This window comes from Cervus canadensis, chromosome 25 (assembly GCF_019320065.1).
Source record: "Cervus canadensis isolate Bull #8, Minnesota chromosome 25, ASM1932006v1, whole genome shotgun sequence".
In the NCBI taxonomy this organism is placed as follows: Eukaryota; Metazoa; Chordata; class Mammalia; order Artiodactyla; family Cervidae; genus Cervus; species Cervus canadensis.
The window spans coordinates 44,023,033-44,043,263 of NC_057410.1; the positions used below are offsets into that span (position 1 = coordinate 44,023,033).

The 20,231-nt window shown below is 42.0% G+C and overlaps 1 protein-coding gene across 2 annotated transcripts in view; it reads left to right on the forward strand.

Annotated features, from left to right (window-relative positions):
• Positions 1–952: 952 nt before the first annotated feature.
• LIN7A (lin-7 homolog A, crumbs cell polarity complex component) overlaps positions 953–20,231 on the forward strand; it is a 157,311-nt gene continuing 138,032 nt past the window's right edge. Inside the window, exon 1 of one of the 2 annotated variants that reach the window (XM_043446640.1) lies at positions 953–1,235. In XM_043446640.1, coding sequence (XP_043302575.1) covers positions 1,193–1,235 — 43 coding nt within the window. In that variant the 5' untranslated portion in view covers positions 953–1,192. The remainder of the gene's footprint in view (positions 1,236–20,231) is intronic. The other variant, XM_043446641.1, reaches the window with a different exon arrangement.

Below are 20,231 nucleotides of genomic sequence, written 5' to 3' on the forward strand. Positions count from 1 at the left end.
GTCTTCAGGAGTATACTGTTAGCCAAAACAATTCTGCTCTGTCATGAGGAGAGGGAAGGAGGCAGCTTTGTCATTTCCGATCCTGAACTCATAGTCATCACCATTCTGCTTACATAAGATAACTATATCTTAATTTCTTGATCAGAATGAGAGTCCCTATGTGGCCAGACAGTGAAAGCAATCTGTTAGGGTGAAGGGGTCACAACCAATATTTGAAAGTTCTAGTCACTGATTCCTGATTGATTGACTCTAAAGTCACCCTTTTAAAAACATCATCTCCCACTAGATCGCTGGTTACTGGAATCAGGGACTGTACTGAATCCCTCAAGTCAGGCGATGGCCTAGTTCAATTCCTGTCAAATATGTTAATTAATCAGCAAGTGGCAACTCTGAGTAACCACTGGCTATAGAACAACCTGGAAAAGTGCTAGGTACCTGTCTTTCAAACTCTGTGATAGAAACTTCTCTTTGTGATTTTTAATTTAAAACCATTTTAAAAGAAGTTTACTTGTAAAATAATTTATTTTCTAGGCAATATACTGAGGTCCTTAATGGAGACCTAGGGGTAATGGAAGCCTGGCTTTAAGTCAGTTATCCTGTGTACTGTTAAGAGTCAACATTCCAAAATAAACGTTAACAGAAATTAACAGCAACCACAATTGCAACCCAACATTTCTGAACTAGAAGCATTTTCTCTCCAGGGGATGGGATTACATCCCCTCGATTACAACTAGGGGATTGACAAACTCTCTTAATCAAAAAAAAAAAAAAAAAATCTCTCTGCCTCCCTCCCCTCTATCCCCTTTCATTCTTCTCCTTCCCCGAAACGCACGTAAGCTGTGACCATTTTATTCGAGTGGAAAGTTGAAAGAAAGCAACACGCTAGCTACACCCACCCGGTGCTCCTCGGGTGGAACGGCAAAGTTCCCTCCCAGAGCCAGCGAGGCATTCGCTCTGCGATACCTGCTTCGCTTCACGCCGCATCTGAAGGTCTGCCCGCCGCGGAACAGTTGCGTCTCCATCCGGCTGCCAACCCACCCAGGCTCCGTTCTCCTCCACCACCGCCACCTTCCCTCCGCCCCCTCCTTTCCGTCTTCCCTCACCACCCCCGCCCCCAATCTCCTCCTCTTTTTCTCACTACAAGCGGCTGCTGCTGCTGAAGCCGAGCGTCACTTCGGCTCCCACGGCAGACATGGCGACATTGACAGTGGTCCAGCCGCTCACTCTGGACAGAGGTAAGGGAGCGGCCCGCCCTCCAGGCCACCGCGTCCCCCGCCAGCCGCCTCCCCTGGCGCCGCCAACTCCCGCCCGGACCGCCGGGCAGCGCTCGGGCCGGGGGAGCCGGGCGGCGAGGACGAGCCGAGAGGGCTTTCGCGCCGAGAGCAGGACACTTTCTTCCCCTTTCTCCGCCCGCCGCGTCCCCGCCGCCCCTTCGCGCTACCACCGCCCGGCCCAGGGGTGCCTCTGCGGGGCTCCAGCAGCCCACGCCGCCCCTCTCAGCCCCTCGGCGGCTCGCCTCCCGGCCGCCGGCTTTGTTGAAGCGGAGGCGCGGGGACCGCCAGGCGCTCTCCCGGGGCTCGGGGTTGGAGAGGGGCAGGGAGGAAAGCTCGCCTGGCCGGGCGAGGGCGCCTGCAGCCGGAGCCCAGGGAAGCCTGCCGAGGGAGCCGCCTGGCAGTCTGCGCGGCTGGGGACCCAGGACGAAGGAAGTTTGTCCCGGCGCCGGGGGGCGAGGGTCGGTCCGGCTGCGGAGACCCCGGCAGCTGCCCGGGGGCGGGCCAGGAGTGCCCCCGGGCGGCCGGTGCCCGGGGGCACGGCGGCGGGGCTGCGGCGGCTGGGAGCTGCCCTCCGCGCAAAGGGCGAAGCGAAGCGCGGGCAGCGGGGCCGGGGCCGGGGGCGCAGCGTCGCGGCAGCCGCGCCCGCTCTCCCGGCTTCGCGCTCGGAAGGCGGCGGGGGTCGCGTCTGCCCCCGCCGGGGGCGGCTCTCCGGCCGTGGCAGCTCACAGTTTCTCCTGCCCCAGCCAGCCTTGTTCTCTCCCAGCCCGGTGCCACGGCGATGCCCGGGCTGCGGAAGGCGCTGGGACGGAGCGCAGGCTGGGTTGCAATTCAACTTCTGACCTGCGACCCTGTGCGTCCTGCTTTCTGACTTGACTGGGGAAGAGCGTTTGCTTCCTTTCTAGGACTTCCCCAAGCCCAAGGATGGAGTCCTTCGCTGCGATCGCGGCCTCTCCCGCGCACCGCTGCGGGGTTATACCTGTGCTTGCGTGTTCGAGTATTCTTTCTTGCTTTCCGACGTCCAGTTATGAATGCTCCGGGGTCCCACGACTCTGCTGCGGAGGACACCTGCTCGCCCTGGCCCGCAGCGGCCGGATTTAGGACCCTGTGCGGCCATTTGGAAATGGTGTGCTCAGATGAAAATGATTCAGCCCGATGTGCCTCTAAAAATATTCTTTCTGGAGGATTAAACCGGACTGTGGGGCAAGGCAAAAGAGCATCCTGCTGCGAGTACAGTGAAAAAGCCAGTGCAAAGTTAGGGAGGTTTTTTAATTTGGAGAGATTGTGGGGTGATTTTAACGCAATCTGTTGGCGCCAGAAGAGATGTTATGTGGTGCCCATAGCAACCTTACTCGGGATACTAGTTGAAAGACAAAAAATAATTGATTTTATGTTGGGAAATGTTGGTTTGCCTGCTAGTAAATTAATAATAGTAGTTAAAGAGTTCAGAAATCCATTGCATAATCCATGATTTCTCCCCAGTATCATCATCTCCACTAAGCAGGATAAATCCATTGCCTCTAAGAACCTAACAGATGGCAAGCTATTAGAAATTATGGACTCCCAAGTATTTCTGTTTTAATGTAATGAGATCTTATATTGTCCCATTCCTATATCACCATCTTTAAACATCCCAAGTAAAACGACTGCATTAGGAAAGAAAGGAAAAAAAAAAAAAAAAAGGCAAGCAAACTCCCAAGAAAATTGCATACCTGAGCAATTTTATATACTACTACTACTAAAAACATTCCACTTTGAAGGGCTTACCTTAAATGCCTGATCAATTTTGGAGAGGAAGTGCAATCAGATTAAGATCTGTTCTTAAAGTTTGTTCTTGTTCACAGCCGGACTGTACCTGTCCTTCCCAGTTGTGATTCAGTAGTTCAAGAGGCAAGTTGGGTGAGACTGAATGTATCTGAATAAATTGGCTTCAAGGTCTTGTAATTTACAGATGGTGGGTTATTGACATCATTACTGTGTAAGAAGTCAATACATATTCATAATTTCCCCTCTAAGTTGTTAAAATATGATTAATTTGTTAATTGTATCATAAAATTGATGAAATGAACTGATGAAAAATTTCCTACAAAAAGTAAAAAATCTCTGAAAAGATAGTACTTATCTGGTTCCTAGGCATAACTCTTGATACTTGCTTTCGAGGAGTTGGTCAGCCTCTTTGGGGAGCAGTTTTCCTTTTTGGCACATAAGGAGTTTGGAGTGAACGATTCAGACAATGTGCAACTCTAGGAGCCTAGAATTCAGTGAATTAAAATTAGGACTCAGTTTCTGGTCACCTACTGGAGGATTTCACAGATGACTTCCTCGCCCACCTCTTCCAGGTGTTTTTTGACGTGCTCTGAGGTCACCCACTACTTTGGCCTCATCAAAGCATTTCTCAAACTGTTGCATCTATCTCCTTTCGAACGGAACTTCTTGAGGGAAGGGACCATTTCTAAATTCATCTCTGTGTTCTCAAAGCCTTCCATAGTCCCTGATCACAGTAGAAAATAAAAAATTAATGTACGTGAACTAAAGGATTGAAACAACTTAACACTGTTAAAATACAAGGGTTTCATAGTGAACAGAGGAGAAGGAAATGGCAACCCACTCCAATGTGCTTGCCTGGAGAATCCCAGGGACGGGGGAGCCTGGTGGGCTCCCATCTATGGGGTCACACGGAGTCGGACACGACTTAAGCGACTTAGCAGCAGCAGCATTGTGAACAGAAAAGTACAGTTCATAGATTCACAACATTTTAACCCTGGGAAGAAAGGCAGGGAGAACACAGGCCAGTGATTCTTAAGCTTTCTTTCCTCTCATGCTCTTGACAGATTTCCATCAGCAACCATAGCTCATTGAGCTGTGATTATTAAGCAAGGAGGGTCATGGCAGGTGGGCGAAGGAGAGAAAGAGAAGATGCCTCATAAAGCCCCCTTCCCAGGCATCTTATCAAGGAAACCTGAATACATAATCCATGTGTATTCTACAGGTTCTTTTCTAGCATCTTCATTTTTCAAGTGAAAAACATGAAAGAAGCAACGATAAGAGATGTTTTCAAGGTTACTCTGCTAGTCAGTGGGAGATTTTATGCTAAAATCTAATTTTTCTTGTTTGATGCCCTTTGGCATTACCCACAGATTCATCTGGAATCTTTAGGGCAGCGGTTTTAAGCAATCAGATCACAGCTAGAGCTTGAAATTAAGATGGAACACCGCAGAACTCCAAAGATATCATCTGAAAGTAAAGCTCAGTAGTCTGCACTTAGATTCTTAAGGACCCAGTAGCTTCCTGGGTCTGGTCCGGGAAGCAAGCCTTGGCCAGAACCAGGTTGGCCCCTGAAAGGACAAACAGGGTGGCTTCACGTTTTCACTGCTCTGTGTATATCCTAAACGCTTTTCCTTCTGCAACTAAGACCTCAGATTAACTCTGTGGGGGCCTCTGGGTGGCTTTGGTCGTAGTAAGTTTCTGTTCCCTCTTTTCCCTGTCCTTAGGACTACTTATTGAGTGCTTACAGCAAATGAGACCCTCCTGTGGGGTTGCTGCATATTGGGGAGCTAAACAGAATACCACATGGTCTTCATGGTAGTTAGAATCTAAGGAGGGAAAGAGATTAAACACACACACACACATGCTCATGTAAATCATTCATTCATTCATTGAATAAATATTCATTTATCACCTTCTGTATACAAGATGTTACTTACAGGAATGCCAGAGACAAAGTTTGTGCTTTTATGGTCCTTAAGAATCTAGTCATGGAAACATCAGTAAGAAATTCATTCATTCAACAACTAAGTACTGAGTGTCAGCCTTTTGGTAAGCACTGTTTTAAGCAGTGTGGGGGTCCTAATGAACAAAGTAGATAAAGGCTAATGGAGTTGACATACCAATGAGATCCATACACTGAGCACATAGGTATATTAGTGCTAGTAGAAAAACTAAGACTGGATCAAAGGGAGGGATGTGGTGCTAACTTGAAACTTGATGGTCAAGAATTGGTGCCATGGGAGGAGAGATCTGCGGAAAGTAAGGAAGCAAAATTTACAGATATCTGGAGGAATGTACTCGAGAGAAGGACCTCATGCCTGCATCCTGGGAGCATCAAGAAAGTCAGTGTGAAAATGTGAGCACAGGGAAGAGTGGCAAAAAAAAAAACCAAAACAGCAAAGGGTTTGTGAACTGGACAGGGGCCAGATGATGTAATTTATAATTAGGATTTTAGATTAGTTGAAAATATGACGTGCTCTGAAAACAATGAACATGACACAAAGATAGAATAATGAGGAAGGACCTATTTAGATGGCTCACTGAGAAAGTAAAATCTCATCTGAGTTCTGATGTGTTAATAAGATCCTTAGGAAAAGCATTATGAATAGAGCGAAGAATACATGAAAGAGCAGTTCTACATCCACAACTTGGCGACCATCCCATGAGGACATCCATAACCGAGCGAATGATCGGAAAGAAAAACCACCAAGAAATAACAACACTAAGTATGTATTTGGAGTAGGCATTTGGTTATAAGTGTACCAAGAGAATCTATAGATCAACTGGCTGCTGCTTATTGCTAGACTAAAGCCCTGTATATTATAATTAGATTTTCAAAGATATCCTGAACATTATAATGTACATGTCACTATGTATAGATTTACATGTGGAACCCAAGTGGTGATGAGATATATTCATTTTTGGTGTAATATCTTATCTTAGACTGCGATGTAGAAAGTAGTAGCTGTAATTTACCCTTGTAGCAAAGAGAGGATGCTGATAAGGAGATTAGTGTGAATAGTCTCTTCCAGAATATAAAATGTCCAGTGCAATTCCTACATCTTTGCCCAGATCTTAATCTCTACACCAGGGATGACCTTCAGCTAAAATCAAGGGAGTAAAGCGGTGTGCAATCCATATACTTAATACCATCATAGCAAAGAACATAGGAATACTTCACTGTCTTAAAAATTGCATGGATTCAGGCACTTAAGTCCAGTAGCTCCAACTCTCTTTCACTTTCCATCTCAAGGTCAGAAAAGATAATACAATGGAATTCTTCAAAATTTTACTTCTGCTTATATTTTTACCTTATTTTTAAGCAGATTACAAGGAAGTCTTTGCATGACTTATAAAGAAGACTCACAAATTCAACTCTTGGAGGAAAATGGATAATGAAAATAATTTCCAAGAGTAATTGAAGTTGTGTAATATTCAATACTTGAGACCTTACTTATAACATGATCAATAGTTTACAGTCTGTGTTTAGGCACCAGTATAAAATAAAATGCTGGTGTCACAGCCATCAAACTTTTCTGTGAGTTAAACTCAACTTGGATACATTGCAAAAATGTAAATGTAAATCTTGATTTCTTGAATTCTAAAATAAATTGTAATCTAAAATATTGATTAAACAAATTTTGATGTGTTTTTTCTTTAAGAACTTAAAACTTTTGCCCTTTAAAAATTCTAATAGAATTTTTAACAATTTTTTTTCCTGTAATTGAGATCTAATCTTACTGCACTGTGGTCAGAAAAGATGACTGGAATGATTTCAATTTTTTTGAATTTTCCAAGACCAGATTTATGGCCCAGGATGTGATCTATTCTGGAGAAGGTTCCGTGTGCACTTGAGAAAAAGGTGAAGTTGATTGTTTTGGGGTGAAATGTCCTATAGATATCAATTAGGTCTAGCTGGTCCATTGTGTCATTTAAAGTTTGTGTTTCCTTGTTAATTTTCTGTTTAGTTGATCTATCCATAGTTGTGAGTGGGGTATTAAAGTCTCCCACTATTATTGTGTTACTATTAATTTCCTCTTTCATACTCGTTAGTGTTTGCCGTACATATTGCGGTGCTCCTATGTTGGGTGCATATATATTTATAATTGTTATATCTTCTTCTTGGATTGATCCTTTGATCATTATGTAGTGTCCTTCTTTGTCTCTTTTCACAGCTTTTATTTGAAAGTCTATTTTATCTGATATGAGTATTGCGACTCCTGTAGAGGGTGTGGAGAAAAGGGAACTCTGTTACACTGTTGGTGGGAATGCAAACTAGTACAGCCACTATGGAAAACAGTGTGGAGATTCCTTAAAAAACTGGAAATAGAACTGCCATATGACCCAGCAATCCCACTTCTGGGCATACACACTGAGGAAACCAGATCTGAAAGAGACACGTGCACCCCAATGTTCATTGCAGCACTGTTTATAATAGCCAGGACATGGAAGCAACCTAGATGCCCATCAGCAGATGAATGGATAAGGAAGCTGTGGTACATATACACCATGGAATATTACTCAGCCGTCAAAAAGAATTCATTTGAATCAGTCCTAATGAGATGGATGAAACTGGAGCCCATTATACAGAGTGAAGTAAGCCAGAAAGATAAAGAACATTACAGCATACTAACACATATATATGGAATTTAGAAAGATGGTAACGATAACCCTATATGCAAAACAGAAAAAGAGACACAGAAATACAGAACAGACTTTTGAACTCTGTGGGAGAAGGTGAGGGTGGGATGTTTCAAATGAGCAGCATGTATACTATCTATGGTGAAACAGATCACCAGCCCAGGTGGGATGCATGAGACAAGTGCTCGGGCCTGGTGCACTGGGGAAGACCCAGAGGAATCGGGTGGAGAGGGAGGTGGGAGGGGGGATCGGGATGGGGAATACGTGTAAATCTATGGCTGATTCATATCAATGTATGACAAAACCCACTGAAATGTTGTGAAGTAATTAGCCTCCAACTAATAAAAAAATTAAAAAAAAAAATTCTAATAGAAAACCAAGAGCTTTTATTTTGTGGGTTTCAACCTTATGAAAGAGAAATAAGTGCAAAAGTTGAATGCAAATGAAAATCCCATGAGTGCCACACTTTTCATAAAATTTGTGATACATTAAATTTTTTTCTCTCTTCCCTTTTCCCTTTCCAAGGCAAGCAGAGCTTATTACTTTACGTATTTCCCAATTCAAGCCTTGGGCAACCTATAGCTTTTCTAATCAGCTGTATTCACCAGTTTATATAAAATCTGTATTTGCCTGAAAATCACTTTTGTTCATAGTCCAAAGGACTTCCCTCTTCTCTCTGTCTTAGTTTTTTGTTTATTTAGTATAAGGAGGGATTAAGGAAGAAGGAAAGTAAAAATTAAACTAGTCTTTATGTTGTTTTAAGGTTGTATGCCTTGATAGTTGTGGTGGGGAGGAAAGAAAGAGGGTTTAACTATATTTTCTGACTCTTGTCCTAAAATCTTTTTACATCAGTAGCCAGGTATATTTTAGTTTACAAACATTAAGTATTTGCATTCTTTCTCGTGTTTTCCATAAGCTTCACTAAACATTTAAAAAATGTACTTTTATTGAATTTTCTTTGGAAATCAATATTCGAGGTTCTTTTTGCACTATACTTTTTTGTCTGATGTAAAAAGTTTGAAAGAGAAGGAACCAAACTTCTAAAAAGTCTTGATTATTGAAAAAGGTATTTTCCATTTAATGAGAGTTTTAGACACCATTTTAAATTTGAAATTGAAAAATTAAGGATCGAACTTTCAGATAAAGAAACAGAAGTTTGGTGAATACCTTCCAGTTTCCTATGTCAGCCGTCTAAGCTCTGAGCTATATTTGGTACACTCTGGTCATTTATGAAAGTAATGCTTTTGCTTCTGGAGTACTTTTTTTTTTTTTTTGGAGTACTTTTTCAGAATCCCTAGGTAGAGTTTAGCTATTTAATAGAGAAGAGAGAATATTTGGAGAGTAGTATCAAATTGGAAGATATATACTGAGTTTTAGATGTGCTATTATAAGCTTCCTCTTGGAGAAACTCTTTACTTAGTTATGACACCTGTCTATTAGGATGAAGTCTTCATTAGGTCAGAGACTATGCTGAATTTGTTTGCAGAGAGCTCAATGCATCGTCTGGTACATGGTTGGTGCACTCTTCATATTGATTGATTGAATAAATGGATGAATGAAATTGACTTAGTTGGACTAGCTATTTTAGAGTCATTCTTAATAACAATAATAATAATAAAGTCTTCCAACCTGTAATAATGTAAAAGTGGTAGCTACCATACTTAGTCTCTTTGCTTTGTGTGTGTGTATGTGTGTGTGTGTAGCAGACCTAAATGTGGAATGCTCTCCAGGGCCAAGAAGGGATGTGAGTTGCCAGTGCTGAGGCTTGTAGCCCAACATCCATTGCCTGCATCCACCTGCCATCTTAACTTGTTAATTGAACCAGACAAGTTAATGCCAGAAGACAACTGAAAAGGTTAGAAAAAGAGACAGGAGGAGGGCCAAGCGGAATCCACCTCTTCCCCCTCCCAACCCCAAACGCACACATAAGCTATACTGCCTTATTTTTCTTTTAACCACAAATGGATGAATGATAGAGCTGTGTCCTGATAAACAAGTTAGAATGGCTTTAATTTGAAATCACTCTGGGTTGGCAAATGAAAATACAACCTTTAAGTCCTGTTGATTACATCAATGTTACCAAAGGTAACTCTAGTCTAGGTGATAAAGTTGTTTTTTATTCTCCATGACTGGGTTTTCCTACCTAATGTGCTAGCTAAATTTGAAGATTTGCCTATTAAAAGTAAATATGCCCAAAGACTGCTTGAAAAAAAGTCATGCTGAATTGAAACTTAAACTGAAGTTATACTCAGATAGTATCTATCTTCGAAAACAAGAGCTTCTAAATTAAACTGGTGGTAAGTTCCTCTAGAAACACAGTAGCTATTTCAAATCCAACTGGTTCTGCTATTTTTGTGTACTTGCCTATTGTGGTGATAGTTAACGAAATTTCAGTATGATCTGTTTTTTTTTTCTATCCAAGAATCATCTTTCACCAAAAGAAGGGAAGGGGATAGAATAATGGGAATTACGAATGGCAATAATATTTAAACTCAAGTTAGATGGACTTTAAATGAGTTAATATGTGCAAAATACTTAAAACAGGCCTGACACATGGGAACCATTTAACAATGATAGTTATTTTTTCTGAGTCTTCAAAGTCCAGAAAGGCATCTTTTGATATCTGCAGGGCATTGGTTCCAGGACTGCCTGCAGATAACAAAATCCTTGGGTGGTCTAGTCCCTTATTTAAAAAAGTGTGATACAATTGATCATTTGCATGCTTAGGCCCTTACGTTTTCTGCATTCCGAGATTCAAGCAACCCATCTGTGATTAGCTGAATCCGCAGGCATTGAACATCCAAATATGGAGGGTCAACTGTACTCCCACCATACTGCCAGGAGGCAGGGCCAGATAAGACTCAATGTCTTCAAGCATATGGTACTAAGAGGCAGTTGTTGTTCAGTTGCTAAGTCGTTTCCTAATCTTTGTGACCCCATGGACTACAACATGCCAGGCTTCCCTCTCCGTGGATAGTTCTCCATGCTATCTCCTGGAGTTTGCTCAAACTCATGTCCATTGAGTCAGTGATGCCATCCAGCCATCTCATCCTCTGTCACCCCCCTCTCCTCATGCCCTCAGTCTTTCCTAGCATCAGGGTCTGATTTACAATGAGTCGGCTCTTCTCATCAGGTGGCCAAAGTATTGGAGCTTCAGTTTCAGCATCAGTCCTTCTAATGAATATTCAGGGTTGATTTCCTTTAGGATTGACAGGTTTGATCTCCTCACTGTCCAAGGGACTCTCAAGAGTCTTCTCCAACACCACAGCCAGAACCATCAATTCTTCAGTGCTCAACCTTCTTTATGGTCCAACTCTCACATCCATATATGACTACTGGAAAGACCATAGCTTTGACTATATGGACCTTTGTTGGAAAAGTGATGTCTCTGCTTTCTAATATGCTGTCTAGATTTGTCATAGCTTTTCTTCCAGGGAGCAAGCATCTTTTATTTTTAAGGCTGCAGTCACTGTCCACAGTGATTTTGGAGCCTAAGAAAATAGTCTGTCACTGTTTCCATTTTTTCTCTATTTGCCATGAAGCAATGGGACTGGATGCCATGACCTTCATTTTTTGAATGTTGAGTTTTAAGCCAGCTTTTTCACTTTCACCTTCATCAAGAAGCTCTTTAGTTCCTCTTCCCTTTCTGCCATAAGGGTGGTATCATCTGCATTTCTGAGGTTATTGATATTTCTCCTGGCAATCTTGATTCCAGCTTATGCTTCATCCAGCCCAGCATTTCTCATGATGTACTCTGCATATAAGTTAAATTAGCAGGATGACAATATACAGCCTTGACGTACTCCTTTTCCTATTTGGAACCAGTCTGTTGTTCCACGTCTGATTCTGACTCTTGCTTCTTGACCTGCATGCAGGTTTCTCAGGAGGCAGATAAGGTGGTCTGGTATTTCCATCTGTTTAAGACTTTCCCACAGTTTGTTGTGATCCACACAGTTAAAGGCTTAAGTGTAGTCAATGAAGTGGTAGATGTTTTTCTGGAATTCTCTTGCTTTTTCTGTGATCCAACAGATGTTGGCAATTTGATCTCTGGTTCCTCTGCCTCATCTGAATCCAGCTTGTACATCTGAAAGTTCTTAGTTCACATATTGTTGAAGCCTAACTTGAAGGATTTTGAGTGTTACCTTGCTAGCATGGGAAATGAGTACAATTGTATGGTGGTTTGTACATTCTTTGGCATTGCCCTTCTTTGGGATTGGAATGAAAACTGACCTTTTCCAGTCCTTTGGCCACTGCTGAGTTTTCCAAATTTGCTGGCATATTGAGTGCAGCACTTTAACAGCATCATCTTTTAAGATTTGAAACAGCTCAGCTGGTATTCTAGCACCTCCACTATCTTTGTTCGTAGTGATGCTTCCTAAGGCCCAGTTAACGTCACACTCCAGGATGTCTGACTCTACGTGAGTGATCACAGCATCGTGGTTATCTGGGTCATTAAGAATTTTTTGTACAGTTCCCCTGTGTAGTCTTGCCACCTCTTCTTAACCTCTTCTACTTCTGTTAGGTCCTTACCATTTCTTTCCTTTATTGTGCCCAACTTTGCGTGAAATGTTCCCTTAGTCTAATTTTCTTGAAGAGATCACTAGTCTTTCCCATTCCATTGTTTTGCTTATTTCTTTGCATTATTCACTTAAGAGGCAGAGACCATGTTTATTTTGCTGTTCTGTAGAAGCAAGAAGCACTTAGAGACGCCTGGAGGTCAAAATAAAAAGTTTCCTGTACAATTACCTAATTTGTCAGCTACCTCTTTCCCCAAATCACTTCTTCCTTGATGCTTCTGTAACATTATTTTTCATAACTGTACTACACAATATAGAAAATTTTCATTTATGCTGCTGTCACCCTAGCAGCATAAGTTATTTATATTCATCTTTGTGTATGCATTGCCTATCACAGTGCCTGAAAGATAAGTGCTCAAAAGTGTGCTGAATAAATTAATTTTTTTTTCCTTCAAATACTGCCTAGCTTCAGGGAATAAACCTAGGTAAGTTACCAAAGGATACAAGATGACAGAATTTTTATTCAAGAAAAAATTTCCTGCATTTATTCTGTTTAAAATTAGAACAGGTGCCTTCCGGGAATTCATGAACATCCTATTACTGGATTACTGGGAAAGTACAGGCAAAAGTCGAATGACAAATTGGAAAAGTTCTTATAGATGGACTTTTAAGATTTAGTCATTGTTAAGGACATGGACCAGAATTTATGTAGATGTTTGGGGGTTTTATTTTGTTCTATTTATCTGCAGATATCAAAAGTGTACTAACATGGATGGGCCTAGAGATTGTCGTACTGAGTGAAGTAAGTCAGATAGAGGAGAAGTATCGTGTACCATCCCTTACATGCGGAAACTCAAAAGAAGTGATACAAATGCACTTATTTACGAAACGAAAACAGACTCACAGACTCAGAGAACACACTTGTGGTTCCCAGGGGAGAAGAATGGGATGAAAGGATAGTTGCGAAGTTGGGATGGACAGGTTCGCAGTGCTGTGTTTAAAATGGATAACCAACAAGGTCCTCCTGTATAGCACATGAAGCTCTGCTCAATGTTATGTGACAGGCTGTTGGGGAGGGGAATTTGGGGGAGAATGGACACATGTACATGTGTGGCCGAGTCCCTTTGCTGTTCATCTGATTCTATCAACACACTGTTACTCAGCTGTACTCTAATCGGCTATGTAAAATAAAGAAGTTGAAAATAATGATTGACTCTATCACCAAGAGTGACTCTCTGACTCTTGTTTAGCTGTTTAATTGTGAAGCATCCCAGGATGCTGAGAGAGGCATACAGGTGCCACTCAGGGGTGTGAGCGCTAGATCCAGACATCTGGGTTCAAATCCTACCCATTCCTGCCCCCTCCTTTGCTCTATAATCTCAGCCTGTTAAAATTGTCTCTCTGTCCTTTACTTTTCATCTATAAAGTTGCCAATAATAGTAGTGTCTTCCTCCTGAATTTACTGTAAAAGTGAGAAAACGTATGTAAGTGCTTAGAACACCGCCAAGTTGATACTATTAAATAAGTGCTCAATACTGATTGATTAGTCCCCACCCCCTTCTCCCCAGGGCATGGATTTTTCCCAGTGTGATAGATGTAAAGTGCACAAGCTTCAGATTTAGACAGATATGGATTTGAATTGCAATTCTGCCACTTACTATCTGTGGGAGCTTAGAATACTGCTTACTTTCTCCACATTCTATTTCTTTCATCCTTAACATAGCAATAGTGATGTCCACTTTGTGTGGTGATGCATTCCTTTGGTTCTTCCCTCTCTTAGCCATGCAAGACAGAAGGAAAATCTGCGATGTGCCAGGTACCAAGTCCAAGGCTAGGGGTAGAGCGTGCAGCCCAGGGAAGACAGACATTGTCAGATAATTTATGATAACAGAGTCTGAGTATTTTAGCAACAGCTCACACAGGTTGAGTATTTACTACACGCCAGGCATTGTGCTTAGAAGTTTTCATATTTCATTTCAATTAGTCCTGAAAACAAACCTATGGTGTCGGTGCTATTAGTATTTTTGAAGACATTGGAATTGAGGCAGAAAGAGGCTAAATAAAGGGATTGGAACTCAGGCTGGTTGATGTTGAGTCCTTGAGCTTAATCCTGGTGCTACACTGCGGAGAGCAAGCGCACAGGTCTGTAACAGGGTCTGTAACAAGCCTCGAGGAGCTTGAACTTGTAAGGCATGGCAGGCACAGAGGTGCTTGCAGAGGCTTCAAAGAGCAGACGGACAGGTAGAAGGTACCACCGGGAGAGTCCGTTGCCCAGACGGAAGGGAAAGCCACAGCTTACAGAAGGGACGTATACCAATGTTGGTAGAGACTATTGCGATATATTTTTAAAGTCTAGCATAATTATTTGAAAACAGCAGGTGTTTCATACACGGTTGTTCTTACTATTAATCATGTCTATTACTTTCTTAGTTACAAAAGATGAGAATACCGATATATGAAATTATAAGAAAGTACTAGCCACATTCTGATCTTTCTTTCCATGCTGTGCCAGTGAACCCAGAGATAATGACTGTGACATTCGGATTTTCTTTCAGTGATCTGTAATGCGCAGGTGAAACTTCACAGGCTTGGAGTGTTGACAGGCTCACAGAGGGAGCTGGAAAAGTGATAACAGGGCCCCGGGTCCCTTTCTCTACGATCTTTTCTTTAAGTGGAACAAGTGCAGCACAACCTGACTTTTCAGGCACAAAGAGAAAAATTGTGACTTCTTTTTCTTCCTTCAAGATTGGTTCTAAATATCCTGAAGGGGTATACTATGCTTACCCAGGATCATTACACTAAATGCCTCGGGGTTTTAACATGTGTTTCAGTGGTCCAAGCTATGCCATATTTGTCTAGCACCTAAGCAAACCTCCTGTAAGGTAACTTAAAATTATTCCTTTAGGCCAAAATTATTAATTTTTTAACCATTTTTCACCTGAAAATACAGGATTTATTTCCTTCTCTTTTCTGGGTACAGCAAATGTTCTCTGGAAAATGAAGTTTTTGTAAAAATATAGTGGAAGATAAAATAAGTAAAGCAGTACACCAGTGCATGTTACTAAAGGAATGATGAGGTTTTATTTGCATGGTTCAATGGGAAATTCTGCATCCTACCAGCTTTTCAGACTTGTTTTAGTCAGTCGAGGTTGACAGATACATGCCTCTGGATAAATAAGGTATTCTGGATCATGTAGACACTCATTTCTTCTGATGACTTACATTTTCTTTTCTTTTCTTTTTTTTTAAAGAAAATGATCTTTCTGAAGATTTCCTATTCATAATACCAATATTTTCCATTATTTATTATTATAGACAAAATGCTAATTTTGGATATTTCTATCCTCAATACAAAACATTTGTTCACCTTTGAGTCTGTTTCTTCATTCTTTTTTTTTTTTTTAATTGTTTTTTCCATTTATTTTTATTAGTTGGAGGCTAGTTACTTTACAATATTGTAGAGGTTTTTGCCATACATTGACATGAACCAGCCATGGATTTACATGTGTTCCCCATCCTGATCCCCCCTCCCACCTCCCTCCCCATCCCATCCCTCTGGGTCTTCCCAGTGCACCAGCCCTGAGCACCTGTCTCATGCATCCAACCTGGGCTGGTGATCTGTTTCACCCTTGATAATATACATGTTTCGATGCTGTTCTCTCGAAACATCCCACCCTCGCCTTCTCCCACAGAGTCCAAAAGTCTGTTCTGTACATCTGTGTCTCTTTTTCTGTTTTGCGTATAGGGTTATCATTACCATCTTTCTAAATTCCATATATATGCATTAGTATACTGTATTGGTCTTTATCTTTCTGGCTTACTTCACTCTGTATAATGGGCTCCAGTTTCATCCATCTCATTAGAACTGATTCAAATGAATTCTTTTTAATGGCAGAGTAATATTCCATGGTGTATATGTACCACAACTTCCTTATCCATTCGTCTGCTGATGGGCATCTAGGTTGCTTCCATGTCCTGGCTATTATAAACAGTGCTGCGATGAACACTGGGGTGCACGTGTCTCTTTCAGATCTGGTTTCCTTGGTGTGTATGCCCAGGAGTGGGATTGCTGGGTCATATGGCAGTTCTATTTCCAGTTTTTTAAGAAATCTCCACACTGTTTTCCATAGCGGCTGTACTAGTTTGCATTCCCACCAACAGTGTAAGAGCGTTCCCTTTTCTCCACACCCTCTCCAGCATTTAATGCTTGTAGACTTTTGGATAGCAGCCATTCTGACTGGCGTGTAATGGTACCTCATTGTGGTTTTGATTTGCGTTTCTCTGATAATGAGTGATGTTGAGCATCTTTTCATGGGTTTGTTAGCCATCTGTATGTCTTCTTTGGAGAAATGTCTGTTTAGATCTTTTGCCCATTTTTTGATTGGGTCATTTATTTTTCTGGAATTGAGCTGCAGGAGTTGCTTGTATATTTTTGAGATTAATCCTTTGTAGCTTCGTTTGCTATTATTTTCTCCCAATCTGAGGGCTGTCTTTTCACCTTGCTTACATTTTCTAAGTATTGACAGTTTGGCATCCAAATGATAACTTCGTAAAGCAAAATATTAAGATTGTTTATGCTATGGACTGCAGGCTTTTGTCTCTCCCTTTCCCATTCGTATGCTGAAGTCCTAAGCCCCAGTAGAGTTTGGAGGCAGTAATTAGGGCTAGATGAGGTCATGGGGTGGGGGTCATGATGAGACTTGTTGTTCAGTTGCCAAGTCACGTCCAACTCTTTGTGACTCCATGGACTGTAGCACACCAGACTCCTCTGTCTTCCACTGTCTCCCAGAGTTTGGTCAAATTCATGTCCGTTGAGCCGGTGATACTGTCTAATCACCTCGAGAGCGCTAAGGCTCTCCCTGTCCTTCCCGTGTGAGTGTGTATACGCCTAGGAGGCAGATGGCTGCAAGCTGGGAGGGGATTCTCACCAGAAACTGAATTTGCTGGCACCTTGATCTTGAACTCCCCAGCCTCCAGAACAAAAAGGTCTGTGTTTTAAGCCACCTAGGCTATGGTAGTTTGTTATAGCAATTTAGGCTAAGACATTGTAGCACTCATCACATGATCTTGGGCTCAGCAATCCTCTGTCCTAATAAATTAGCAGTGGGTAAGATTAGTTGTACACAGATGTACACTGAAGTATGCATGATTTCCTGCTTAGTTTCATTTTTTTCCCCCAGTGGGTTTAGAAATCTTTGTCTTGGGACTTCCGTGGTGGTCCAGCTTTTAGGACTTGAGCTTCCAGCGCAGGGGATGCAGGTTCGATCCCTTGTCGGGGAACTAAGATCCCACATGCCACACAGAACAGCCAAAAAGAAAGAAATCTTTGTTTTACAAGTTCTAACATGTTTTCAAAGCTTGTTTTCTTGTTCTCCATTGTTTTCAAATACATTGAATTATTTAAATACATTTAATTATTTTTTTCTTACAGGTTTCTCCTGGGTATCTTTCAAGATGAAATCTTCTGTTTGTAAATTACGTTTTTTCCAAATGTAAAGGAGCTGTAACCAAGCGTGTTACATTCAAATAATATTTTACTGATCTAATATTTATATAAGCCTTTGCTTATTAAATAGCAACCCACTCCAGTACTCTTGCCTGGAAAATTCCATGGACTGAGGAGCCTGATAGGCTACAGTCCACGGGGTGGCAAAGAGTTGGACACGACTGAATGACTTCACTTTCACTTTCACTTTTGTTTATTTTGGGCTTCCCTAATAGCTCAGTTGGTAAAGAATTCGCCTGCAATGCAGGAGACTCAGGTTCAATTCCTGGGTCAGGAAGATCTGCTGGAGAAGGGATAGGCTACCCACTCCAGTATTCTTGGGCTTCCCTTGTGGCTCAGATGGTAAAGAATCTGCCCACACTGTGGGAGACCTGGCTTTGATCCCTGGGTTGGGAAGATCCCCTGGAGAAAGGGAAAGGCTTTTTGCTGTAAGTCTTTCTTTTAATGTTGAAGAGTAGAGTTGACAGAATGTGTCTTTAACTTATCGCAGCCTTCCTTAATATATTTCTGCCTGCTTCCTCCTGGCTTTTATGCTATTGCTATTTCTGTGCCATAAATGCATAATTCAATGCTACTAATCGTGCTTTAAACCAGGGCTTGGTTATAGACCCCAAACCAAATTCTGCCTGTGGGCTAAAAATGATTTTTTTTACATTATTTTTAAATGGTTGGAAATATAAAAAAGAAAAATATTTTGTGACACATGACAATTGTATTAAATTCAGATCTCCATGTTTATAAGTAAAGTTTTATTGGAACACAGCCATGCTCATTCATTTGTCTATGACTGCTTTCCGGCTACAGGGGCAGAGTTGAATAATTGCAACAGAGACCATTTGGTCTGTAAAGCTAATACTATTTACTCTCAGGCTCTTTACAGACAATGCCTGCCAATCTTTTAGAACATTAAAGAAATAGGAAAGAGAGAATGGCTTTTATGTTTGCATTCAGTTTAACCATTTGAGTTGCTTGACCCTCAACTTGCAGTCTTCCTTGTACACAGTGTCCCAGATGGTTTTTGCTCTTTGCTTTCTCCACTTCCCCAGAGGTAGACTACTGTTGCTCAATTCTTGGTACTTGCGAGCCTGGTGGTGGGTGACAAAGGAGCTTCTCTGTTGTCCCAGCCCAGCCTTGGTCTCAGGAAGACCCTGTTCCTGAGTTTCAGGAATGGGCTTTCTCAGTGATCCTGTCTCTCCCTGGTCTACCAGACTAAACCTTTCCCTCATCCTTGGAGGGTCTTGGTGGGAGAGCTCCCTGTCCCTCCTTCAGTGGCAGAGGACCGCCAGTAATACTGGTAAGATCACAGAGTTAGCACTCTTCCCTGCCTCCCTCTCCCTCCACCTTGGGGTGAGTGCATGTATGGGTGCCCAATTGTGTCCAACTCCTTGAGACCCCATGAACTATAGCCCACCAGGCTCCTCTGTCCGTGGGATTTCCCAAGCAAGAATACTGGGGTATGTGTTCAGTCACTCAGTTGTATCTGACTCTTTACAACCTCATGGACTGTAGCCTGCCAGGCTCCTCTGTCCATGGGATTTCCCAGGTAAGAACACTGGAGTATACTGGGGGAATACCGCCATTTCCTCCTCCAGGGGATCTTCCCGACCCAGGGATCGAACCCGAATATCCTGCATTGGCAGGAGGATTCTTTATTACTGAGCCACCTGGGAAGCCCCTACCTTGGGGTAGAAGTGTTTTTTCTTTTATCTGTCTCCTAGCTCTAATGGGTTTTTACCTTTACTCTTAACTGTGATCCATTCTTTCTCACCAGCTCCCAGTAAAAGTTTGTGCAAAAGCATGTCAGAGACTTCCCTGGCAGTCCAGTGGTTGAGATTTTGCCTTCCAAAGGAGGGGTTGTGAGTTTGATCCCTGGTCAGGCAGCTAAGATCCCACATGCCTCGAAGCCAAAAAACCAAAACATAAAACAGGAATATTATTGTAACAAATTCAATAAAGACTTGAAAAATGGCCCATATTAAAAAAAAAAAAACTTGAAGAAAAGAAGGTCTGGAATTAAATGCCACTCCCAGAGGTTTTATATTGTCATGTTAGCTCATGTTTGTACTTTCCTCAGTCAGTTAAACATTTTAGCTAATTTTCTTTCCCCACTTGTGTGACACCTAGTGTCTCTCCTGCCGTGCTGGGTGTGAGCCTGGCTCACCTTCCCTCTCCGCCTGGATCACCTTCCCTCTCTGCCTGGATGGGTTTCTATACCTTTTACTATTTCTGTTGTGCAAAGTTAGCTCATCTTCTGTGAGCTGTAATTCACACTAACCTAATTGAGTAAGAAAGAGTGTTCCCAGTTGGGAAGACAGACTTAGAAAGCATTTTTGCAGCCTGGTTAATATTTGGTATTTATTTGCACATCTGAGCAACTATTTGGTTAGGCAGACTGTCTTTATGTTGTTGCTCACATTTCAAATTAAAATTCCATTTAGAGACTAATTTGAGTGAGTCCATAGTATGGCAGACTGAGCTAACACAGAACCTCTCCCATTACAAACATCAAGATGTGCCAGATAAAAACTA